The sequence below is a fragment of the Watersipora subatra genome, chromosome 10, assembly GCF_963576615.1.
Source record: "Watersipora subatra chromosome 10, tzWatSuba1.1, whole genome shotgun sequence".
NCBI lineage: Eukaryota > Metazoa > Bryozoa > Gymnolaemata > Cheilostomatida > Watersiporidae > Watersipora > Watersipora subatra.
Window position 1 is genome coordinate 42,114,233 of NC_088717.1, and position 27,696 is coordinate 42,141,928.

Here is a 27,696-nt window from a genome sequence, read left to right on the forward strand (position 1 = left end):
TAAAAGACAAGATTACATAACACTGGGAGATATTTCTGTTTATAATATGCACGTCGTGTACATATTATTGAATTTTTTTCAAGGTAAGCAGCTATTGATGCATTCCACAAGGACATGTCGGATAATCTCGAAAACTACTATGAGGCGGCTATGTATGGTCCGGCCTTTGAGACCTTCATTGTACGGTGGAAGGCCCGTACAGCGAGTCAGAAAATCACTCTCCTGAACACACCATTGTCTTTAGGAGGATACAGTTTTACGCAAAAGATGTGAATTGGCAGGGTGTAGTATTACATAGTTTAGATAACAAGTCAGTCAGTTATACATTAATGTACAAGCATGCCTCACAAGGTATTCAATGTTGACAGCCGTTTGATACATGCCTAACTATTAGGCCCACCCCCCAGCGGTTTTGGGACTAATAGTTTGGCTGGTGTCAGACACTCCTCATCAGATATTCTGGATCAAGTTTTGTGATTAATCACAGTATCATCAGATTTATACCATGTAAGACATAACGCAAAACATATTTCACATGAAAAAGAACAAATATCATAATAATTACAGGACTAAAATTGGAGTGCAGCCTTCAGCAGTGGCCAGAAGAATAAGGCCACTCGGCACAACAACGAGCCAATGTGGAGGTTTCCATGGGAAGGCTGCTGAACATGCCTATGGGAAAAAAACCAAGAAGAACCATCCTGCCCCACATAGTTTATCATTTTGTATGGAAAGAACCATTTTTTAGGCAAAACTCGCTCCAAAAAATGATACCGGTATGTTTATAGGTATAGAATAGTCTATGGCTGTGACTTGAGCTTTTAATTAACTGTACACACCAAAATTTATAAATAATGATGTCTTATGGATGATAATGGTTTCTTGTTTACACGTCCAAAGCTCTGCGAGAATGTCAGCAGGCCATGCATTTTTCTTCACAGCTGTCCGATCCACATGTTTGAATGGAACATAGGTGTAAAATATTATAAATATAAAAAACCATCTCCTTAAATCTTTTATCGTTTAATCAATTTTATTGATCAGTTTTAGGAATTACTTTTCATTATTGTTGATAAGATGCATGTGAGTACATCTCAAGTCTCATTTGTTAGTTAACACTTGTATACTTTCTGTTAGTAGCACTTTCTTTTGTTATTATTGTAGTAAATCTTATGACACACTGAATGATGATCAGTTGCCAGTGGCTCAAGAAGATACCATTACTACATCAGAAAATGTTCCAGCATCTCCCATATATGACATGGAAGCTCACCCCTTTGCATTATTTTGTTTTATTATTTTAGGTGTGTTAGGCGTGAGACTTCATCCTCGTACAGTCTGAATAGCATCTTACTGAGTATTTCCAAATAAGGTTTTTATATATTAAAACTTATTGAAAGAATACAATGAACATTCTGGATATACATTGTAAGTGTTTTCAAACTTTATCTCACATTTTATCCCCTAATCCACCACATCATAAAGCAGACATGATTCCTGGATGAGGCACAAACATGTCTTTTTAATGGCTAACACCAGACATCGTTAGTCAAACTCTAATTTATGCTGTAGCAATAGTGAGGATTAAAACGCTTTTGGGATTTGTAAAAAGATATAAAGACACAGCCTGGCCAATTGTCCTACTTATATTTATTGATACAGCTTGATCAAACTGAGCCTCTTGATGATTTGATGCCTGCATTTGTGCCAAGAATTGTCTATGTATATGTAGATCACAGCTGACTTGATTTGATCAAGAATTATTGGTTTGATATTGTTACATACTATTACAACTGATCTGTTTCAAAAGTCACTTGATGAAATGCGGATGTGTAAGTGAGTTGTGGCATGTAAAAATTCTGCACCAGTTGTATAGCAGCAGTGCTATTCATCACTGTAATTAAATCCTTATTAGATCAGCCAAGCCAAAGGCGTTTTTATAGCTTACCACCCAAAGTGAGAGACTCTCACTGAGAGTATAAGTTCACTCCATTCAATATGCACACACAAAAACTGAGTTAACTTTTGTTCTCAGCGTTGAGAAAAAGATGATCAGTTCCCAAAATTTACATAATCTGCAGCGACATTGCATTTTTCTATAAACAACTGCTCAATCATGAACTGAAGTTTGGAAGACAGAGTACCAAATATCAACAAAGCTACTTCCTTGTTTTGATCAGAGCCGTATAGTTTCACAGAGTTCCATGCCCAGCGGAAGCATATGTGGGTGCTCTATTTTTATAAAAGTTATAATGGAGAGGCCGCAACATTAACCAACTGTAATATGTTGCTTCTAAGTTGCTCAAGTAAGGAATATTGCTTGGATAATTGAAACGCAGTTTATTGTTTGCAGGTCTAGACCAGAAGAGAAAGTTTCAGTACAAGACATGTAGTTATAAACAAAGCTGATAAAGCTAACACACAGTATAATACAAAGCTGATAAAGCTAACTCATAATATTATAATTAGAGCCACGTGATTAGTAGAGTTAGAAGGCGCGGATGCATAGAATATACATAGAATGTTACATCCTTCCCCTAGTCGCGATATCGAACTGGTTTAACAACTGCACGCCCTGATCTAGTCACTGTCACAGGAGTGTCAGTTGCGGCGACGGAGTCGGCGAGTGTCGAGCAAGCTGGCGGGTCACCTGGCTTGTCATCTGAGGTGGTAGACATAGTAGGTGGCGGCGGAACCACAGTATCAGCGAGATCAGGAGTCGGTACGTGTAGCAGGTGGCGACGGTTACGTCTGTATGTTTTGCCGTTCTGCTGCACAACATACGATCGGGGGTTGGCTGTTCCGACAATAGTGGCGGTGGTGTCACAGAAGCCTTTGTCGGTTTGCATACGCACGGTATCACCTGGTGTGAGTGTCGGGAGTGTAACAGCAGAGTGATCAGCGTATAATTTCTGACAAGCACGCTCTTGTGACAGCTTATGTTGTACTGCCTCAGAGTCCATGATTGTGGGTCGTAGGAGCGTCTCGGCTGTCGGTATCGGTGTGCGAGTTCGGCGAGATATGTTTCTCTGAGCTGACGAGCCCATATCCTTTCTCGGCGTGTTGCGTTGGTTAAGTGGAACCATGTAGATGTCTCCACCCTCCTTGAACGTCTTCTCAAGCAGGCGTTTGGCTGTCTGAACAGATTTCTCTGCCAGACCATTGCTGGATGTGTGGTAGGGGCTAGATCTTACATGTTCGATATTCCACGCTCGCATGAACTTTCTGAACTCCTCTGAGCTGTACGGCTGACCACAATCTGATATTAGAGTCACTGGTCTACCAAATCTTGCGAAATGGGCTTTCAGTTTCTTAATCACGGTTGCTGCAGAGGTGTCACGAAGTGTGTCGATTTCATACCAGCCTGAGTATGAGTCTACAGTCACCAAATACGTAATCGATCTCCAGTAGAACATGTTAGTGGCTACGATGCTCCACGGTTGCGACGGTACAGGATACGATAGTAACGGTTCTCTCGGCTGGTGATTTCTGGATGTCTGGCATATACTGCAGAGAGCTAGTGCTTTGTCGATGTCACTACTCATGCCTGGCCAGAATACAATGTCATTGGCACGTCGCTTGGTTGCTTCGATGCCAATATGTCCTCGATGGAGCTGCTGGATATAGTCGTCTTTAAGCGATTGAGGTACAATAGCACGCTAGTAGTATATAGAGAGCAGATCTACACATAAAAGTGACGGATCCAGCGGGGGGATAGAAAAAGGGGGTTGTGAATTAAATTGGCTAGGGGTGTAGATTGAATCGTGTGGAGTTGAATGAGATGTTGGGGTTTGGGGGGAAATTGTGGTGTAGAGTAGGGGGTTGAATTCGAGGGGTTACGGATCCGCTCCTGGCGTAATCGGCGGATTATCTGTGGATGAGTCATCGGATTAGCGGGGGATGAGTCATCCGATTGAACGCGGATTATCGCGGGATTAGTCGGGGGAATCGTCGCGGATTAGTCGGGCGAATCGTCGCCGATTATCGGTGGAATAGTGGGGGTGAATATCTGGGACATCGAGGGCTGGATGGTTTTCCGGAGTGGATCTCGCGGATTATCGAGGAGAGCGAGAGATTACCTAGCGGATGAGTGAGGGGGTTAATATCTGGGACACCGAGGGGTTGATTTTCCGGAGATTGTTATATATTTGGTTGAATGAGAGATAAGTTTTTATTATAAAATATAAACTATAAATGTTACAAAAAATTCAAAATCATTCTGTCATTCGTTTTAAAAAGGAAAGTTTTGGAATACATCTTTCATCAATTTCTGTGTCACATCGAAGAACTAAAATAAGAGTTGATTTTCCCAAAGAATTGAGAAACTGAACAGGAAGTAACAAATCTAATCCTTCATTATTTCCAATATTATCATATATGAAGGTATCTTTAGGTGTAGTAGAATTTGAAATAGGTTGAAGATTACAGATAAAGTCAATATCTTGAAAATTCGATCCTGGAGGACATTGCAACATTGAAAGAGTAGAGTTATATCCACATAATTCTCCTCTGTAGAATAATTTGAAATCAATTAGAATATCGATTGTGGAATTTTGAACTGAATATTCACATTCAGAATATGTTAGAACTTGCTCCGATGAAGCTGACACTATAGGATTAAGGTATAGGTTTTTTCCATCTGTTTCATCTTCATTTAGTAGTTCTTTACACGCAAATCTGTGATTGCCTGGTAATGGATAACCACAATGAATGTAGTCCAATGGAAATATTCTTCCGCATGTTTCATTATTCTTGTGATATAAAGTAGTTTCTTCGAATGGAAGTAGTAATGAAACTTCAAATTCATTGAGTGTTCTGCTTAAGCAGTTATTCGCATCGGTAACATATTGAATTCTTTGATTTCCATTTATTATTCCCGTAAAGCGTAAAATGAGAAATATTATAATGTGCAAATTCATTATAGTCATAGTGTCTTTTTAAAATACTACTCTCTTGACTGAAGTAGGCAAAGAAAATGCATAAAAAAGTATGTCAATATAATATATATAGTTCATTCTTCAAAATTATCTTGAAATACTATACAAAAAAAAGTTATTCAATTCTATTTGATGAGTCAATCCTTCTTGGATATAAAGTGATTAAATATAAAGAATTATGCAAAGTCTAACTGTGATGATTATCAATTCTTCCCATTGATATGTAGGAGTTCACTGAAGTAACGATTTGTAGCATGTTGATCATTGGCTTCTCCTCTCAAATATGGATAAAGTCTTGTTTCGGTTAATATTATGTTTGAAGGTGTGTTCCAATCAAGTGAGGATAATAATGATAGTTGGACTTTGTCACTCCTTGGTCCGATTTGAGCAGATTCCAAACACGTTCCAATATCGAGTTCGGCAAAAGTCTCATGAAGTTCTTGTCGAGTCAATCCTTCATTTCCATATCGTATTTGCATTATTCTAATACAATATTGACATCCTCGAGCTCCCTCGAAGCATCCACACCGACTTTCTAAATATGTTACGAAACGTTTATAGATATAGAATCCGATAACATAGTAAAAAGTTTCTTCAGTAACTCTTCTGATGAATTTTTTTGTGTTTTTCTTTACAACCACTCTTGATAATTGTCCATCCTTAAGATGAGCTGGAATAAACTCCTCTAGAAATATAACCGACATTGTTTCTGTTTTCTTCGTTTTTTTTTTTTGGTTCCTTCACCAACAGAGCTAAATTGAAGAATGGTGGAGAAATCTAGAGGAGTAGACTTAATATCATTCCGAATCTTTTTTTATTTATTTTCATCCAACAGATTTTTCATCTATAATTACATCATCAATTTCATGCTCGATTTCCTCTTCCACGCTTTCTCCGATTAATGGAAATTGTGCTATATGAATGAGTCTTCTGAAGAGCAGTTGTTTCGTTTCATCACGTTGAGTAGGATGAGTCATGTAGTGCCGAATTCTATTCCAAAACACGGTTTCAAAAATTGTTTCTTCCATCGTTTTAAAATCGGTCGCGATAAATCTGTTAATCCATTCTAAATCAACCTCTTTTCCAATTTTACCTTCTCGAATGGTAGCTTCAAGATCAACCCATTCAAAGGTCATCTTCAAATCTGAGGGTGTTATCGATATTTCTTTTACACATAATGTTGATTCCAAACATTCCCTGCATTCCAACGCACTGCAGACACAGTTGGACTTTAATCTTTTCAATGACACAACTTTTCTAAAAGCAGCTGTTCCTAGAATGTAGTATAAACATTCCTCGGTAAGATGTGTACGAATTTGTTCATTTTTGTCAAGATGAACCAAGATGTTATCTGGGATTATTTCTGCAACCTCGAATGGAACAAAATCTTTAATCAGAATGTTTTGAGTCATGTTACTATGAGAAAGTCTACATTCGAAATGATTTTACATTGGATAGTATATTGAATTTATATGAGCTTAGTTATATATTATTGATATTGTATATACGAAAAGAAGAGCCAATGAAGAAAATAAAATTTTATAGTAATAATACATCGAGGAGCAAAACTCTACTATCATATATACTTAACAACAAATTCACTTCTAAAAATTATGCTAAAATATATTCTGTGCTCACTCCATCGTTACATACTCTTCTTTTTGAATAAAAATATGTTAATCCAGTTCTAAGTTGAGTGTATGAGAACACTCTATTGTCTTTTTTTACAAAACCTTTGTTTACCCCTTCCTTAGGAGATCTTGAATGTAATACTTTTAAAAAAGTGTCTTTTGTAAAACTATTCGTAGTTTTACTTAATCCTTTACTGCTATGCTTTGTAGAATGAGTTTCATCATTCCAGCAAAAGTAAGTCTTAGAATTTAAGGCTACTATTCCATGTCCTGAAAATTCTACTTTGAATAAACCAGGAGTCCTTATATCATATTGATATACTTCTTTGCAACAATTTTGTAATTCCCACAACTTTGTAGGAACAGATTTACAGAGTTGGAAATCATCCGCGTGTCGATCGCAATACATCCTAGGAAACCATTTTCCATATTCTTTGTAGTATATATCAGCGATCTCTTTTCTAACGATATTATCCATAGGTGCTGAAAGAGCCATGTAGGCACTATCTGTATCCATCGCCACATACTGGAAGTCCTTTCTGTCGAAGTATCTAAAATAAAAAAATTTCAATCCTTAATTCTTGTTATCTTAGTATTATAATACTCCCATTTCAAAAATTATCATTCAAATGTTTACCATTATACATATTTTTTCTAAAAGATACAAATGAGATTACTTACCTATCCATGAAGTCATAGTAGAACTCCAACATCCGAAGTTTAGCCAGTTGTAATATGGAGAATCCGATATGTACAGGTATATCCATTTTCATCTGAATAAATATATACAGTCCTATTAGATTCCTTTACATATATTAGCTCAAGTAAATTTTTCATTATGATTCAATTATATCAATAAGATAATAAATATATACTACTAACCGAAGGCTTGTGTTGAGTCAACTCATAGAAGCTATCAACGATTTCCTCCAAAGATTCAAATCTGTGTGATCGTATTCTCAAGGATGCTTCATAATCTCCTTGAATATACTTGACACTTCGATGTTTTAATTTCTCAGTGATTGTTTTCCCGTACGATGAATTTCCAATGAGTTTATTGGTTGTGGCTATCAACTCTTGGTCAGGATCTTTGTCACCAGCTCTTCTAGCATTTGAGACAGATTCTCCAAATGACTGGAAAACTCTTCTAGGGGTGTATTCTATGACTTGATATATTTTGGTTATAATCAATCCATGATTAAGATACCATTTTGCTAAAGTGGTGAGTAGTAAAATTTTTTCTCCAAACATACTCCCCACCAAAGTTCGTTGTTCTTGAGGTAGCATTCCTTCCTTTTCAGCAAATTCTTTCATACTTTCACTAAGATGATTTCTATTCAAAGATGTATTCTTGAAAACGGGGCTCATTTCTGAAAACTTTTCGTATAAGTTTTCAGGAACAGATATATCGCATTCAATGAATCCATATATCTCCCCTTTTATAATCTGCTGAATAATCTCATCCTCGGTGGCAAAGGAATTGGAAGGATAAAACTCTTCGTTGAAGATACTAATAAAGTTCTTAATCTCGGTGTTATCCTCAATCATCTTGTTCCATTCACACTCCCAGATTCTTACTAAACGATATCCAAGTTCTTTAACATATTCTTCCTTCTTTATCGTTTCCTCCAGAACTTCACTCATGGGTCGATTCTTATATGGATGTATACTTATTCCTTTGGTCTTGTTACAGTTATGTCCATGCCAGAAACATCCATGAAATTGAAACACTGTATTCGATTCTTCACAATATCCATCAACAGGAAGATTATGTTGTCCAATTCTAAATTCTTTATCGTTGTTTTCATGTAAGATTTGAATATTGTCCTTCCAAGTCAAAAATTGTAACCATCCATGAGCAGCCATGCTATTTTTTCGAGAACGAGTGTATGCAAATCCATTTTCGAATCGTCTTATTCTAGGGTTTCCAGTAGGCATTTCTTGCATCATACTCCACAAATATAATGCATTTGCATCAACTCCTAGAATAAGTTCACAAAGTTTGGATTCCTTTCCAAACTTTCTTTCTCGAATCAGTGTTTTCTTCGACTCATGAAGTCTGTGAAAAACAATGCTAGGTCCACCTACAATATTGTCCTTGATAGTAAAGTAAATATCTTTATCACTTTCCTTGATCAGACAGACAGGTTGACAAGCTTTGAAATGATGTGATGAGATTGTCTGATGATGAGAACTCATAGGATGAGGAGGCGAATCTGAAAGTTTCAACATCCATTTTACTGCCAATCCAGGAAGTGAAATGGCATCTTTCAACATATCGATTCCCATGGTTCTGTAAACTTCTTTTTATTTTTCTACAGCTTCAACAAATGGTACTACATCGAGATTGTTGTACCATACTAGAAAATCTTTTAACGTTTTCATCTTCTCTTGTTTCCAAATGTTTAAACAGATTTCATAATCAGCATCCGAAATATGTTCATCTCTCAAAGAACTGTAAAAGCATTCTTTAGCTGATAGAAACGGTTGTTTCAACTTCTCAAGATCATTCATATATTCATAAGGATAGAATCCTTTTTGTTGAGAGCATTTGAAAGCTTTGAGATACTTTGCATAGGAAAATCCTGGAGCAATGAAGTTGGAAATATCCAAGAATTTGAATCTTCTTGATTGAATACAGCTCATCTTGTTTGTTCTTTTCACTACAAAATCAAAATCTTCGTCTTCTGTGTCTTGAAGACATCGAAGTAGAGGTCCTTCCATCACATTCAGGTCGTAGTTTTGTGAATTAAATCCTAGAATCGGAATACATGAGATGAATTTGTCGAAACGATTAAATAAATGACAAAATTCCTCTCTTGAATGGTATACTCGAGGATTGGAAAATTTGCAGGATTTAAATCTTTCTTCAACTTTTCCTTGCTTTTCAGCTTTTGTCTTTATCAACTGTCTAATGTAGTAAAGTTTTTTTTCAAGGATATCCCGGGCTTCATCAGCAATTTGGGAAATATACTGAACAAAAGAAGATATACAAGAATCAGTATCTCCCTCACTTACAAAACACTTTGGATCCTTAAATCCGGGTACATTTGAACAAACTGATATACTCATCAATTCGTGTCTCGATGTGAATGTAACCGAATTGGAATTTGGTGGAAGGTCGGATTTTGGAAGATAACACTCGATATCATAGGTGATTAAAAAGGGATAATAAGTATCTTCCTCAGCCACGGATATTCCTATCTCTCGTTTCAGTTGTTCGAAAATTGTAGGTGTTGCCTTAAACTTTCCTCCTTCGAAGATGAAGTTTGTTACTACTTCTTGACTACATTTATGTCTATTGAAATTTCCTCTTTTTGTAAAGCTCACTTCACAGGAAGGACAACTAAACCCTTTAGTATAAGCATTAACATCCTTGATGAAACTGAAATGAGAGTTCTGCAAATCGAGGAAGAGTTCCTTTCCCTCTTTTTGGGACGATGTCCAGATGACTGTTGAGGTTTCATCAGCATTCAGAGAAAATACGGTTATACGGAGGTCAAAACATTTCTCAAGAGAAATTAAGTCTCCTAAATCAATTCCAGGAAAATTATTCATCAGAACTTTGTTGGATGAGGAAGAAGAAATGTGATTCGAGTACTTTTGAAATAGCACCTTCACAAGTTGCTGTTTTGGTCTTTGTCTGGTGCAACTACATCGGTTTGAACACTTACACATTACCTTCAATGCTAAACATCTGAAGAAACAGAGATTGTCTGTGTAAGGAGTGCTGCTATGAGGAATGTTATGCATAGTGATTACATGTCGATTGTTAAGAATGTGAGTCGGAAGATCTGAAGCCATTCCTATTTGCCCCATTCCAATCAATTTATAGAAATAGAATGAAATATTGGTAATTACATTCAATTTCCAAGCTGTATTCGGGCGTTCTCGAACCGCTATAGCAGCAAGATCTTGTCTTGTCAATTCTTCAAAGAAATTCTGTAGTTCCTGTCTTGTTGTAATCAGTTTTGCTTTTTTGAAAATTGTAGCATTATTCGATGAAGCATGAAAATATCTTAATTCTCCTGAAGTTTTATGTTCAAGAATGCATCCCACACTACAATTTAACTTAGCTCTTGTTTGTAACCCATTCCAAGTTGTCAACATCTCGTTCCATATTCTTTCCGAATGGTTTGGAGTTGGAAGTTGTGCTTGAGGAATATTTCCATTCCATAAATTTACGTTTAACGTTTCAACAACTCTTCCTCGTCGTCTTTTTGTTTTCATAGCATTCCAATATCTTCTTATTAACTCATCCCATTCCTCATCATCATTAACAGGAATGATATCCTGATTATCTTGTTCTCTTTCATTTTCGATAGGAACGATGGGCTCGACTCTATCATTAATACCAACTAAATTGTCATCATCAGCGTCCACTTCATTTTCGTTTCTTTCGATTTGATTTGTAGGTTGATCAGATAAATATCTATTTTCTTCGATTTCATTTGTATTTTCTTCTTCTGATACATCTGATTCATCCGAATCATCATCAGCAAGATTTCGAGTAATAGGAGTTACTGTTATCTTAGATCGACTAAGATCTCCTCTTCCAATTTGAGTTGAAGCAGAACGAAATGAAGAATGATGAGAAACAATCTTTACTTTTTCGAAAATGAAAGGGGGATTGGAAACTTGTATAATAATCGAGGCGTCATCATCATCATATTCGTGATATTGTTCCGAAGAATCATTAGTTGATGTTGTAAACGATTCTGAACTTTCATTCGATTGGAGATGAATGTGTTTAACATGTCTTTTGAGGTTTGATTTTTTGTTAAATGAAGTCGAACATTCTAAGCAGATATATTTATTAGCTGAAACGGATGATACACTTCTTTCCCTACTTCTGCTTCTTTCTCTATTATCAATTGAAGTGGAAGGAGCAGAATTTTCCGATGAAATTAAATTATGCTCTCGTGAAAGCTTGAATATCTTTGAGGAAGATTTCCAGCTGCCAAGAATTAAAAATCTCATTTTACTATTCTCTCTACATTTATTCATTCATTAAAAATTTTTTCCACCAATTATTGTAAATCAACTCACCTCATCAGATTTGCTCCAGTCTCCTTCTGAATGGGAAGATGCCGGATACGTTTCCTTGAGGTATTCAAATTTCGGAGATATATAATCCAGTGAAACAGAGATAATCCAAAGTTCTGAGAGAAGATTATACATAGATATCCAAATTGTAGAATTAATCCAAACTTTTGTGAGATATATAATCCAGTTAGTTCGGAGAAATATAATCCAGTGAAACAGAGATAATCCAAAATTCTGAGAGAAGATTATACATAGATATCCAAATTGTAGAATTAATCCAAACTTTTGTGCGATATATAATCCAGTTAGTTCGGAGAAATATAATCCAAAGTTCTGAGAGAAGATTATACGTAGATATCCAAATTGTAGAATTAATCCAAACTTTTGTGAGATATATAATCCAGTTAGTTCGGAGAAATATAATCCAAAGTTCTGAGAGAAGATTATACGTAGATATCCAAATTGTAGAATTAATCCAAACTTTTGTGAGATATATAATCCAGTTAGGTATAGAAATAGTTCGAAAAAAACTCTCGATAATGGTGAGTCCATCAAACTTGGCTGTATTTATACTAGTCAAGTTCAAGGAGGTGGAACCTGCACAAAAGCTATAAATCACTTCTAATCCAACTTGTCTCACTCAACTTTCGCGAAATTGGATTTCGCGAAAGTGAATTTCGCGAAATTGGATTTCGCGAAATTACACATTATATATATTATATAGTCAACTTTCGCGAAATTGAATTTCGCGAAAAATGAATTTCGCGAAATTGGATTTCGCGAAATAATTATCGCGATATATCGCGATATTATCGCGATAATATCGCGATATCGCAATTTCGCGATATCGCGATATCGCGATATTATCGCGAAATTATCGCGATTTCGCGATATAATTATCATATATATTATATAATGTGTAATTTCGCGAAATTGAATTTCGCGAAAGTGAATTTCGCGAAATTGGATTTCGCGAAACTACACATTATATATATTATATAGTCAACTTAATTAACAAGTCTTCTGATATTATGGATGATGCAACTAAATTTATCAAAACTCATTAATCATTTGATGAGGAGAATTGTATATAACCAGCAGAATTTTACTAAAACGATATCAGTTCTTTATTCAAACTCAGAGAATTAACACACTACACAACTATGGAGGATAATACTCAATCTGGAGTGATAAAACCTGGATCGAATAGTTCAGTGAAGATGACGAAAAAGAGAATTTCACCTATAACTCTTTCTAACACGACTCCTTCAACGAAGAAGAAGAAATCCAACCAAATCGAAACGAATTTGGAGCAAAGGGTAAAAGATGTGGCAGACAAGTTAAGAACATTAAGTAAGGCTACTTTAATGGAAGCAAAATCACTGCAGAGAATGTCAGATCTTTCAATAGGATTGATTATGGAGGTGACAAAAACGGAAGAAGCTCATTCGATCCATGGAGCGTGCTGTATCATTCACTTCAACTATGTGGAAAATGGGATTAGTAAATCTACTGCTGTATTTGCTCCACAACGATTTCTGGATGGATCGCTGTCTTATCCAAGTATTATGGTATATCTTGGATTAAAACCTAAGGCTAATGGACAGGGAAGTTACCATGACTTAAGAAGAGTAACAGAAGGAACCTCAACTCCCTCAGACATGAAACGTACTCTAGCCAATCTGAGATCGAAGAAAGTTGAAAAACTTATACAACATTTCGAGATTCGTCATCTCAAGGAGTTCAAAGCACCATCTATTTTCCACTATCACAATGTTGGAGCAAGTGAATACAAAGATAGTGAAGGCAATGTGGATGTGGTACCAACTGTAGCATTTTCAACCAAAGTTGATGGAGAGGAAGTTCAAGGAACTTTAACGATGCCTTCGAGATGTGCCCTTTCGTTGAAAGAAAATTATCCGGGTATCATTATATACAAGGGGCTAGTAACATCTCACAATACTCGCGAATACTACGATGTAGTAGTCATGGGACATGAAGAAGCAAGCAGATTTTACGAGAGTTCGATACAATGCAAAAAGGATCCTTCTATCTCACTTATTTCCGATGACGATGAGTGATTGATGAACAACTCGATACAAACTTCGTTTTAAAGAATGTACATGATCATTTTCTTATATATATTCAATGTTTCATTTATACTATATTATCTTTATTCTGACTTATCTACTTGTACACTTCGTTTTAAAGAATGTACATGAACATTTTCTTATATATATTCAATGTTTCATTTATACTATATTATCTTTATTGTGACTTATCTACTTGTACATTTCATATATTTCAAGTTAAACATAAACTATTTTATTTTTATTGAAACGAAATGATGATGGAAATAATGAATAATACATATAAATATATCTTTTAAAGTGAATAATTTTGTAATAAAACTGATCTTTCATTCAACATATATAAAAAACCGAAAATAAAAATCCTTAAAATTCTTAACCATTCAAGAGCTTCAACATTACAAAAACATCAAATCTTCAAAAAAAATAACTTTGTACATAAACACTTTCTCATATATATTCAACGTTCTCAAATATATAACATTCTCCACTTTGCACATAAACACTTTCTCATATATATTCCATGTTTCAAATATATAACAATCTCCGAAAAATCAACCCCTCGGTGTCCCAGATATTAACCCCCTCACTCATCCGCTAGGTAATCTCTCGCTCTCCTCGATAATCCGCGAGATCCACTCCGGAAAACCATCCAGCCCTCGATGTCCCAGATATTCACCCCCACTATTCCACCGATAATCGGCGACGATTCGCCCGACTAATCCGCGACGATTCCCCCGACTAATCCCGCGATAATCCGCGTTCAATCGGATGACTCATCCCCCGCTAATCCGATGACTCATCCACAGATAATCCGCCGATTACGCCAGGAGCGGATCCGTAACCCCTCGAATTCAACCCCCTACTCTACACCACAATTTCCCCCCAAACCCCAACATCTCATTCAACTCCACACGATTCAATCTACACCCCTAGCCAATTTAATTCACAACCCCCTTTTTCTATCCCCCCGCTGGATCCATCACTTTTATGTGTAGATCTGCTCTCTATATACTACTCACGCTCACCTCTGTAGACTACACCATTCTCAACAGCTAGTTCATCACGAAATGCAAAATACGGTTTGATATCTCCGGCTACACTGGCCTCCTTTCTGGGCCATCCAGCCAGTATGAGTTCACTTATCTTACTGAGTACGGGATCACTGGTTGTGGCTTGCTGTAGCTCGAGATACTTCTGGTCGGTTATCGGTGTTACGGCGAGTACGTCAAAGTCTATGTGTTCGTTATTGTCATTGTCCGGTAGATAGGCGCGAGACATTGTATCAGCGAGGTATAGTGTCTTGCCCTTCTTGTATATGATGTTTAGACGATATGGCTTCAGCTGTAGTAACATACTCTGAAGTCTCTTAGGCGCTGCGGATAACGGCTTATTCATAATCGATACGAGCGGCTGATGGTCGGTTTCTACGGTAAAGTCTCTGAATACATAGTCTCTGAATCGGTTGCAGGCGAATCTTACGGCCAGCAGTTCTTTTTCTATCTGAGAGTAGCATTTCTCGGTATCCGTCATAGCTCGAGAAGCGAAACTGACGACTCTGTTGTCCTGAAGACATGCTGCCCTCAGCCCAGATTGCGAGGCATCGCAGGTAAGTGTCACTGGCTTATTGACGTCGTAGTAGGTAAGAGTCGTTGCATTAGCGATCTCATCCTTTATGGCTTTCAGCGCTTGTGCCTGCTGTGACTCCCAGGTCCACGCTGTGTCTTTACGGAGTAGGTCATTTAGTACGGCGGTCTTCTCACTCAGGTGCGGTATAAACTCGGCGAGATACTTGACCATGCCCATGAATCTCTGTAGTTCTTCTACATTAGTTGGGCTTGGCATGTCGGTGATTGCCTTGACCTTAGCAGGGTCAGGTTTCAGTCCCTGATCAGTTAGTACGTGCCCTACATATCAGACTTCTGTCGTCTTGTACTTGCATTTACGTGGCGACAGTTTGAGGTTTATCTCCTGCAGTCGTGTCATTACTCTCCTGACGTTGGAGTCATGTTCATCCTCAGTCTTACCAGCTATAAGAATGTCATCCATTATTATTTGGCACAGATAGTCGGTCAGCAGCTGTTCTATAGCGCGCTGATATACGTCTGAGGACGAGCAGAGTCCCATCGGCATACGCAGATATCGGTATCTGCCAAACGGTGTACCAAACGTGGTAAGGTATGACGAGCTCTCTTCTAGTGGTATATGGTAGAAAGCTTCTTTCGCGTCAACTACCGTAAAATGCTTAGCTCCAGGTATGTTTGCTGCTACCTGTTCGATTGTCTTAAGTGGGTGATGAGGTCGTTTGATAGCCTTGTTCAGGTCACCCGGGTCGATACAGATACGTACGTCGTTACTGTCCTTCTTGGCGGTTACTACAAGTGCGGATACCCAGTCGGTAGGTTCGGTTACCTTGGTGATAATCTCGCGATCCTCTAGTCGGTTTAGAGCTGCTTCTACTTTGTCACGTAAAGACGCTGGTACAGAGCGGACAGGTCGAATGACTGGTGCTACTTCCGGATCTATCGTTATCTTGTAGTTACATGGCAGTGTACCTAGTTTGCCATCAAATAACTCTGGATAGTCTTCTAGTAGCTTGGCTGGAGCCTGCGGCTTTTGTTCTACTTTGAATACCTCCTGACTAAGTGTTACAAGTCCTAATCGTATACTATCACTAAGTCCTAGTAGGCATCTGACGTCACTATCGACTACTTCGAATCGCAATTTCGCCTGAGGGTGCGGTATAACTACAGATCCTACTGTTACTGTCTGAGCACCTCCAAAGCCTAGTAGCGTGCTAGTACGTGATCGGTCGATTTTACTGTGTAGTCCTATACGGCGTACTTGATCGAGCGAGATTACATTTACTTTTGCACCTGTGTCAATCTTAATCTCTAGCGTGGTGTCATTGACAGTAAAATGAGTTTGTATATCTCCACGATTGTTACACGGCAGTGATACTGTTTCGATGCGGAACTCTTCGTGACACGATTCTGTGAGTTCATCTACAGTTCCTGGCTGCTTTGCACCTGACCTGCACAGCTTTGCATAGTGATTGAGTTTACCACAATTGTTACATTTACGACCATACCCTGGACACTGTTTCGGTGGGTGCCGTTTCCCACAGTTACGGCATGACAAAGTGTTATGACTACTTGCAGTTCTGGGTCGCGTTGATGATTTAGCGTGATTACTACTACAGTTAGTGTTACTGTTACTCAGGTGTTGCGTATACGATTTGCATTTTACTACGTCTACGATCGGTTTACTGAACTCGGCTGCGTTCTGCTCTGAAGACTCGTATATCTGACAAGTTTGTATTGCTTTGGCTAGTGTTAGGTCACTGTTTCTGAGTAGTTGCTTACGTACATTATCATTACGAATACCGGATACAATTCTATCACGTAACAACTCATCTTGCAAGTCTCCAAAATCACATTGCGCAGCTTTAGTTCTAATGTCTGCTAAGAAAGTTTGGAACGGCTCACCTTCCTTTTGGCTGCGTGCATTAAATCGATGGCGTTCTAGAATGACATTGGTGATCGGCCTGCAGATCTCTCTGAACTTCCGCTTTAAAGTTGCTACCTGCTCCCTGGTTTCTTGAGGTACAGCTACAATCCCATGCTCCGCATCTTCTGTTATAGCTTCATTGTACGTGAACGACCGTTCTCTCTCTATTGCTTCTGGCCCTGCCAAGTTGAGCAGCATATACGCCCTGGCAGCCTCTGGTTTGTCATTATATATGGCATTGACATAAATGTCATATTCTTGCTCAAATATCCTCCAGTTTTCGGACACATTTCCCTCGAATGATAGCTGCTGTGGCCTCCTCAGTCCACTGTCCATGATTGACTAGTAGGCAGACTCTTGACACCATGTAATATGTTGCTTCTAAGTTGCTCAAGTAAGAAATATTGCTTGGAGAATTGAAACGCAGTTTATTGTTCGCAGGTCTAGACCAGAAGAGAAAGTTTCAGTACAAGACATGTAGTTATAAACAAAGCTGATAAAGCAAAGCTGATAAAGCTAACACACAGTATAATACAAAGCTGATAAAGCTAACTCATAATATTATAATTAGAGCCACGTGATTAGTAGAGTTAGAAGGCGCGGATGCATAGAATATACATAGAATGTTACACCAACACATATTACTCTCATTGGCAGTTGCTTTAAAGTTGATTGTTGTATCATACACCATTTGAAAGAGGACAACATTTTCTAGAAGAAACTACCTTTTTTGTAAAAAAATAAAATCTATGCAAAAAAGTGAGATGTTGAGAGCGAGGTAAGAATATTCCATTAGAGATCAGTATGTCGATTGGGTTTGTTTGGAAACAGCATTTTTGTTTCCGGTTCTTGATGCTGGACTCGGAAGCTATACGGCAGGGGTGCCCAAATACTTTTGCTGGAGGGCCAAACAGGTAACCAGGCCTTATCAGGAGGGCCAGGCATGAATACAGCTGTATATCTGTAAATGTATGTGCATTTTAAGTAATGTGTAAGTAAACATGAACATAAACATGAAAGTAACAAGGTGTAACATAATAACATATGTAGGTTTATTCTCAACAAAATCTACTGTGCAGAAGAAGTATATGTAATGTTAATGAGACACATGGAAGCAAGTTTGCTTTGCAGCTATTGCTGCAATATCTGGTTTATTTTTGGTTACTGCTACAGATAAGAGCTGTTGAGTGTGTTCCTCTGTCAGTACACTCCGATACCTACTTTTCATAAATGTCAGCTTTGAAAACATTGATTCACACAAGTAGGTTGTACCAAAGAAAGTAGGTAAGTGCACTGCCATATTGCATAGCATAGGATACTTCTCCTGGACAGCAGGTTGTGTTCGGAACCCTACAATAGTTTGCTCAGCAAATTGAGCTTTAGCCAGTATATCTGCCTTTAAACCACACAGCTCTAATTCTGCCACACCTCTCGGAACATGAGGAAAGTTATCATCTTGGGTTTTCCAAAGCTGATGTGCCTGAAATGGGCACGCAACCAGCTCAATAATGCCATTGATACTATCAAAGGCAGCGAAGCGACGCTCCATCTCTGAAGAAACATCAATGAGAAAAGCGCATGCTGCTGTAAGGTCCACGACATCATCACGACCATTCTCAAATTCTCTGATTATTGGAAAGTGGTTCATATCACTGTTTATGTCCTCGTAAAAACAGTGGAGTTTGTCTTTAAAAGATGTTACTGCCTGCCAGAGTTCTACCACATTATGACCTTCACCCTGCAATTTCAAATTTAGGTCATTCAGATAGGCCAAAATGTCTGTCAGAAAAGCCATGTCTCTCAGTGAATGCTCCGATCTGAGAATCTCTAAAAATCGTTCTGCTGCATCTCCTTCAATCTCACTAAAAACCTGCTCAATATGCTGTCTTACAGTCCATACTCTTTGCAAAGCTCTACCCTTACTCAGCCATCTGCAAATATACATTAAAGTACATTGTATATTAAAAATAATTCACAACATTCACAACTTTGCTGTGCTTTTTTACCTTTTTATAATGTAATGAAAATAAGTATGTCAAATATAATTCAAAAATAGCAGTATGGTACTAACCTGACATTGTTGTGTACTAACAAATCATCATACTGAGAATCAGACTCCTGCAGAAGTTTTAGCCGTAATGTATACGGGCTCTGGTTGTGATGTCATATATCGCGGCACAATCGCGCTTTCTTGACTTCTCTCACGAGAGTTTTTGGGGTGCTACTTTCCTCTCGCAGCCTAGGTTGGACGGCTCATAACCTATTCTCGTGGGTACGAGCAATTGAAGCGAGTTGGCGGCCATGTTACACTTCCAAGAGCGATATGTAACGCACTGTTGTATTGTAAAGGCGTTAGCGTTCCCTTAGCGTTTTGACAAGTTTTCATTACCAAGGAGTTTCCTTCAATATCATAGGAGAACTTAAACGTTAGATGAAGCCCACTGCTTTTTATTCTCACCAATAAAACATAAAATGCATAATTCTATTTTCAGCTGCAAGATGACATTTATATATCTATATACATTATATATAATGATTTACATATATAGTATATGATATACATATATCTATAAACATTTTCACATATATACAGTCAAACATGGATAACTCGTCCACGGATAGCTCGAACACATGGTTAATTCGAATGGTTTTTTGGTCCGTTCCCACGTAATGATAAATTGCTATAGATAACTCGAACTCAACACTGTTAATTCGAACTGTTTTTTTGCCCAACGGCTACCGAAACGGTTGTTATCGCTTTAGAAAATCACTTTATTCAAAGCCATAGAGGTAAACCTCATCTTTTCGTAATTCATAATCGTCGTTATTACCACCATCGGCAAAATATTTTTGTCAACGACTTTTCTAAAGGTTTGGTCAAATTTGATTTATACTGCTATACGTTGAATAGCACTGTTATATAAACGTGCGTACTCACATGTGGTTGAAGCAAAGAAGAAAGCTCTCTCAATCTCCTCACGCCTTTATACTCCCGTAACCTCTCGTACTTCCCGTAACCTCTCGTACTTCCCGTAACCTCTCGTACTTCCCGTGACCTCTCGTAACTACCTGTAACTACCATGACCTCGGGCATTAGCGTAGCCCGCGGCCCACCAGCTCGATTATACAACATGCCCTTTTTCTTTTCTTTTTTGTATGGGCCACTAACCTTCCAGAAATACATTGGGACTCATTCATCAACTCACCTTGCTGGTGAAGTTTACCTTACGCTTTAACCCAGGTCTTCCTCCATCGACACCTCCTGCGTACCATCACTCCCGAGCAACCCGGGGCTGCTGTCGTACTCGGCCGCACTACTCTCCTGATCTCCTCCACCTCCTTCACCACCTCCGTCACCCCCAACGTGACCTCCGTCTCCACCACCGTGACCTCCGTCACCACCACCGTGACCTCTGTCACCACCACCGTGACCTCTGTCACAACCAACACTACTTCCACCAACATCTCCAACACTACTCTCAACTGGCTCGGAAACTGGTAGTTGGGCCGATAACGACTCCTCAACCTCAGATTCCACCCCTTCCGTCATGGCCACACTCTCCCCAGTGGAGACGGGCCCAACAGGCATCCTGTGGGAAGTCTCCCCCTGGGCCGTAATCGGCTGCTCAGGGGGTGGCGCCACAGAGCTGGGAATTGATATAGGCCCAGACCTATTCACCTTGGCCTGACCCTCCTCCGGTGCAAGCCTACCACCCGCAATCCTCCTCTGAACTTTGGCCAACTGCTCAATGGCCGCCCTGAATGCCTCTGCATTCTCAAACTCGCTGACCGCTGCCCTGCGCTCGGCAGCCAGTCTGACCAACTCTGTCTCGAACCTCCTACGTACCTCCGCCTCCTCTCGCTCAATACTAGCGATCTTCTTCCGGCAACCTTCCATGTCCATCATCCCCTCACTGGTCACGTCTGCTAAAAAAGAGCTCACCTTCCCCATAATGGGTACTGGTGCAGCAACTTGCCTAGCACCGCCACTCACCTCAGCATAACTCCTCACCTTCCTCTGAGGCGCTGGTACTTCCTCACTGCCCTTCCTTTTCCCTACCTCCATGCTCACTGGACCACCTGTACCTCGACGGGGGCATCCATTAACAGCATGCCCGGTCTCCCCACACCACTGGCAGATGGGTACCTTGCAGTCCTTCTGCCAGTGTCCATTTCTCCCGCACCTCCTGCAAGCATTACCAGGGCAATTTACCGCCAAGTGATCTCGTCTAGCTCTACAGATCATGCACCAACTCTTACCGCTACTGCCATATACTACAGGCTTCTTAGCCTCACTACCGTCCTTCCTCTCCCCCACTCTCTCCTCACTGCGATCTTTCTCCGGTCGTCCGCCACCACTAGCCTCGCCACCTGAACTGCCTTCCATTTGCGATTGTAGTTTTGATGAGATTTCTTTACAACAATCTGCAACATGGCAACCATCCTTTAACAACGGTTAATAGTAAAAACTATCTTTATCTAGCCGGGGTTTACTGACCTGACCACTCCTTGTAACTGTGCTTTTGGCTATTGCCCCTTCTCTAGTACCCTGCGAGGTTCGGGTATCTCGACTACTCGCATCGGGATCCCCACTGGCTAGGCCACTTCCAACCGTGGCACCGGGTGGTTCCTCCGATTCATCATTTAAACCACCTATCCTCTCCCCGCCTACACCAGGCCTAGGCTGGTTGTCTACCCAGTACTGCGTTTCACCTTCCTCACTATCCTCAAACAACTCACAGAAATCATTAGGGATGTTATGGTTAGCACCCTGACTACCGGTGTTAGTATCGTTAAAGGAACCCCAGGAGAGGTTGTTATTAAGAGGAAAAAGATGTTTCCTATTTCTCCTGATCTCACCCGAACCAACACGTATCCAATAACTCTCTGGTGTACTGTCTCTCCTTACCACCGTACCTGCTGCTCCTGTGTCAGTAGGCGCTTTCACGTAGACAACCTGTCCTGGCTCTAATTCCGGCAATTTTGATACCCTATGCTGGATATCCCAACTACTTTTCAATTTCAACTTCCTTTCCCTTTCTCTACTTTCGAACTCCTCGTAATCTACTTCCCCTTTACTGCTCACACCCAAATTCGATTTAACCGCTCTGCCAAACATTAGTTCCCCGGGCGAGTACCCGGTTGACAAAGGGGTTGTTCTATACACTAACAATGCCATCTCCTTATCCCGCTCTTTTCTCCACAAACTTTTCACTGTTTTAACTGCACTTTCAGCCAAACCATTACTCTGCGGATATCGAGGGCTACTAGTAATTACCCTGATACCGTACAAATCTGCAAACTTTCTAAACTCTTGACTATCATAACAAGGCCCGTTATCTGACCGCAGCATGCTAGGAATACCGAATCTAGCAAACACTTTCTTCATAACCGCTATTACCTCCCTAGATGTTTGAGCGTTGATGTGCAGTGCCTCAATCCACCTGGAATAGTAATCAACTATCAACAAATAAAACTTGCCATCTAATACAAACACATCACTACCAAGTACTTCCCAAGGCTTTGTTGGCAACTCATATTCAACCATGGGTTGGTGCTTGACTGTCCCATGGATGATACAGGTATCACATTGCCCTATGAACTCATAGATATCTACGCTAACTCCTGGCCACCAGAAGTGGCACCTAGCTCTCCGACGACATCTATCAATTCCCTGATGCCCAACATGACACTTCTCAAGATACAACTTTCTCATAGACCTAGGTATGTATACCCTGTCTCTAAAGAAAAGTAAACCATCCCGTACCGTAAGCCATTCCCTTGCACTATAAAGCTTTAGAAGCTCACTGCCCAACCTTTTGCCACCTCTCGGCCAACCTTCCGTAACAAATTTGAAACATTCAGCAACCTCGTCATCTTTCAACATTTCCGACCTTAACTCCATCGTTAAACTGTCCGTAAAATTGTCAGTAGTCACACTGCTAACTACAGCAGTATTTACATCCTCACTACTACCCATTTCATTTTCGCTGTCCAACTTGCCATTAGGTCGGCTCAAAGAGTCGGCCAAATACATTTGCTCCCCGGGTGTATGAAATATTGTGTAGTCATACCTCATTAACCTCATTTTAAACCTCTGAACCCTGACTGGTAAGGCTGACAAGTCCTTCTCACCTAACAGTGAAATAAGTGGCTTATGGTCAGTCTCAACCTCAAACTTTCTGCCTACTAGATAGTAGTCAAACTTCTCACATGCCCATGTAATTGCCAATGCCTCCTTCTCTATCATCGCATACCTTTCCTCTGCCTCAGACATTTTTCTCGACGCATACTCCACTGGCTGCCACACATTACCCTCCGTCAATTGTAGCAATACTGCCCCTACTGCGTTTCTACTGGCATCTGCAGACACCCTATGCCTCCTACTCAAGTCGAAGGCACACAAAACGGGTGCTTTAGACAAAGCTATCTTAACCTTCTCAAAAGCCTGTTCCTGATCTGGACCCCAATACCACTGTGATCTACTCCCTGACACCTTATATATAGGCGTGCACAACTCTGCCAACTCGCTACTGAACTTACTCAAATAATTTACCATCCCTGTAAACCTCCTAGCCTCAGTTTTATTAACCGGCGACTTCAAGCCTAGAACTGCCTCTACTTTACCTGGGTCTGGCTTAATGCCAGCCGCACTAACCAAATGGCCCAGAAACTTAATTTCACTTTTTCCAAACTCGCACTTATCCTTCCTTAACGTCATGCCTGAACGCCTGATCTTTCCTAGCACCTCCCTCAACCTTGACCAATGCTCATCTGCATCCCTTCCATATACTAGGACATCGTCCATTAAGCATACTACTCCCTTCATGTTCCCAATAACCTTTTCCATTGCTCTCTGGAAAAATTCAGGAGCTGAGGAGATACCAAACGGCATTCGATTGAACCTATATCTACCCCAAGGGGTGATAAAGGTCGTCAATGACTTTGATCCCTCCTCCACCTGAACTTGCCAAAACCCCGAATTCGCATCTAACTTCGAAAACATCGTCCCCTTAGACAACTCACTGAGCAGATCTGAAATCTTAGGCAAAGGGTAAACCTCTCGCTTGACGGATCTGTTCAGTCCCGTTAAATCAACACACATCCTTATCTTCCCTCCTGCCTTAGGTGCTATAGTTAGCCCTGAGCACCACTCAGTAGGTTCTTCAACCTGCTCAATCACTTTATTTTCCAACATGTCATCTAACTCCTGCTTAGCCTGCTCTCTTAAACCTGCTGCTATAGGCCGAGGCGAGTACAGCCTCACTGGCTCTATACCTTCCTTCAACTTAATCTTAAAGATACCTGGCATAGTGCCTAGACCTTCAAAAACTTCCCCGAACTCCTTTACTGGGTCAAACTCGCTGTTGCTCACCGCGTTGACTACAGCCAACAAATTCAGCTGCCTCAACTCGGTTATACCCAACAAGTTTGTCCTAGATCCCTTCATCACGTATACCTCTGTCTCCATAAATCTATATTTACTTTCCAACTGAACACCTGCTTTACCGACTACTCTTAGCTTACGACCATCTATTCCCGCCAAAACAGTAGATGGCTCCTCTAGCCGTAGGTTCAGCCTTTCGGCCGTCCCCTCGCTTACAGTCGACACCTCTGCCCCAGTATCAAACGTAAATTCAACGTTCTTCCCATTGACCTTCAAAACCTGTACAATCCTCCTTTCTAGTCAACTGTCCTCCTCATACTTATCCCTAGAACCAGAGAACCTAACACTTCTGCCCTTACTACTATCTTGGTACCTCTCCTTATACTTCTCCCCCTCAAACCTATCTATACTGTTGTCCCTGTACCTGCCAAATTTGTCTCTAATCTCGTGGGGGCTTCCTCGGCCCCTGTACCTCTCCCTACTACTGTCCCTGCTACCATATCGCTCGTAGCTATTATCTCGGCTACCTCCTGACCTCCTGCTACTACCTCGCCTGTCATAACCTACTTCTCTCCTATCCCTACAATAACAGGATACATGTCCTCGCTGTCCACAACAAAAACATTTAATGGAGGGACAACTCCTCATCTCATGCCCACTACGTTTGCAATTGTAGCATACTCTACCTCCACTGCCTTCTCTACTGCTTGCTCTAGATCTAGAGACATGCCTCTCCCTGCTATTGTCTCTATACTTTCTACTGTCACCGTCCTTGTTATACTCCCTGCCTCTTGTCCCATATCTACTAGTATCTTGCTCATCACTACCATAATACTCTCTACTACTCCTAGGGCTACCCCTAGGGGAAGATCTACCTGCTGAATCATAACTTCTGTCTCTATCATTACTCCTGTACTGCGCTCGGCTATCAAACTCTGATACCTTTGCTACTTCTCTCTTAACCTCACTCTTTAAATCGGTACTTCTACCCTCATTTCTCAAAAATCTATCTGAGCTGTTAGCCATTTCACGAGCCCTCAATGCCTCCTGCAATAACGCCCAAGTAAGATTGGCATTCTTCATTAACTCTCTGCTTACTTCTCTATCTCTCAACCCGTTAACCGCCACAATAAGGGCAAACCTTACCCTATCATTATCGTTAGTCACCTCTGCATATCTGCTCAAACTCTCTACCCGTTGTAAAAACTCTCTATCACTTTCCCCAAGTGTCTGCCTAGCCGTAAGGAACTTATGCCCCTTTACGAACATACTCTCCTGTCTACCATAATAGCCCTGTAAAACCTCCACTGCCCCTTCATAAGTAGAATTTACGCCATCTACGTCAAACCCTGCACCTCTCAATACTTCTCTACCACTGTGCCCAATAGCTCTCAATAGTGGCACTAACCTAGCTCTACCTCTCATAATAGGGCGCCTATTTTCACCTTCACCTTCGTAACCTCTTCTCTCAACAGCACTCTCTATACATAAATTCATCTCCTCTATGAATCTCTCCCACGACCCATCACCGTGCTCTCCAAACACCAGCTTCGGAAACCCACTCTCCATCTCTACCCGATACAATATCTCCCTCGCCACAAATACACTCTACCCTACTCGTATAATTAGTGTAACTCCCACCTCCGAATACGTAATAAATAATTACACCTCAACAACACCGCTACTACACCCTACAACACTACCCTACCTCACGTTACCTCACCTACACGCCCGTGAAAGGGTCTATACAACCGTTTAACTTACCCGCAACCAGAAAAATTATCGCTAATGATAACAAAAAAAGGAAAAAAAAAATCAGAGCTTCGTCAACTGCGCCATGTTATATAAACGTGTGTACTCACATGTGGTTGAAGCAAAGAAGAAAGCTCTCTCAATCTCCCCACGCCTTTATACTCCCGTAACCTCTCGTACTTCCTGTAACCTCTCGTACTTCCCGTAACCTCTCGTACTTCCCGTGACCTCTCGTAACTACCTGTAACTACCTGTAACTACCATGACCTCGGGCATTAGCGTAGCCCGCGGCCCACCAGCTCGATTATACAACAAGCACGGGCTTGCCGGGTCACGCGCGCAAGGATTTTCGCCACGCACATACAAAACAAAAACAGCATGTTGTTTTGTATGTGCGTGGCGAAAATCCTTGAGTGCGTGACCCGGCTAGCCCGTGACGAATAGTTTTCCGACGTTGATTCCGTGTTGAATCAACGTCGGAATGTTAATGTTTAAAACGTCTTAAAATATGTTGTAATTAAACGTATACGTTGTCTTAGCTAAAAAAAACTATTCATCGTTTGACCTAAACACAGAATACGTGTGTACATTCAATAAGTATCCATTCAAAAAGCGTGAGTGATATACAATGTACCGTAAAACCTCGTAAAACTTTTAATTGAACTGCCTCGGAGTGTTGCTCTTAACGAATCCCAGGTAAAGTAAGGTAATCTTTGCAAAAACTTCAAGAAAAATCGGCAAAATTGATCGTGGGTAAAACGCTCAAAAGAAAAAGATGTCTTTTCTTTTGAGCATTTCAACAACGATCAAGTTTTGCCAATGTCAATCTAAAAAACGTCCTGGCAATAACATCACCTCAAACAACAAACCAATCTCAAGTGATAGAAAAATCTCTATACTTTTTGATAAAAACGTTTTAAACTTTACGTTAGAAGCATTTAACTTGAAACAAGCCATTTTTGCTTTTGATTTATATTATAGTTTGTATACGTACATGTATCTACTAATAAATAAGTAAATACATGGACTTGTGACAGTGCTCTGATAACTTGAACCAATGATATACAGCCCAAATTGGGGCTGTATATCATTGCTTGAACGCTCTGATAATTCGAACACTTTTGCTCGGTCCCGTGAAGTTCGAGTTATCCATATTTGACTGTATATATCAATGAGTGCAAAATTTTGTGCTCTATACAATGGTACCTAATAAATTCAAGTATTAAACCGTTAATCTTAATCTAATTAATGGATTAGTGGCACTGGATTAAAGTAATGTGGCAGATTTGTTACTACCCATATTATACAGTTCGGTTACAGTGCATGCTTACTCATATTCTTAG

General features: G+C 40.0%; 2 protein-coding genes and 1 long non-coding RNA gene across 3 annotated transcripts in view; all 3 read right to left on the minus strand.

Annotated features, from left to right (window-relative positions):
- Positions 1 to 27,696, minus strand: part of LOC137406472 (fumarate hydratase, mitochondrial-like) — a 163,043-nt gene that overhangs the window by 101,427 nt on the left and 33,920 nt on the right. The window lies entirely within an intron of this gene.
- LOC137406604 (uncharacterized) lies at positions 6,540 to 7,549 on the minus strand. Its single transcript, XR_010979916.1, has 3 exons — positions 7,451 to 7,549; positions 7,250 to 7,341; positions 6,540 to 7,119 (listed from the first exon to the last, which is right to left on the minus strand). It is a non-coding gene; the product is annotated as an uncharacterized lncRNA (long non-coding RNA).
- On the minus strand, positions 20,447 to 21,601 carry LOC137407094 (uncharacterized). Its single transcript, XM_068093697.1, has one exon. The coding sequence runs from the start codon at positions 21,599 to 21,601 to the stop codon at positions 20,447 to 20,449; it is 1,155 nt and encodes a 384-aa protein (XP_067949798.1).

What these genes read in the sequence shown, in the direction of transcription:
- LOC137407094 (XM_068093697.1), bottom strand. Translation starts at nt 21,601, where the DNA reads ATGGAAGGCAGTTCAGGTGGCGAGGCTAGTGGTGGCGGACGACCGGAG.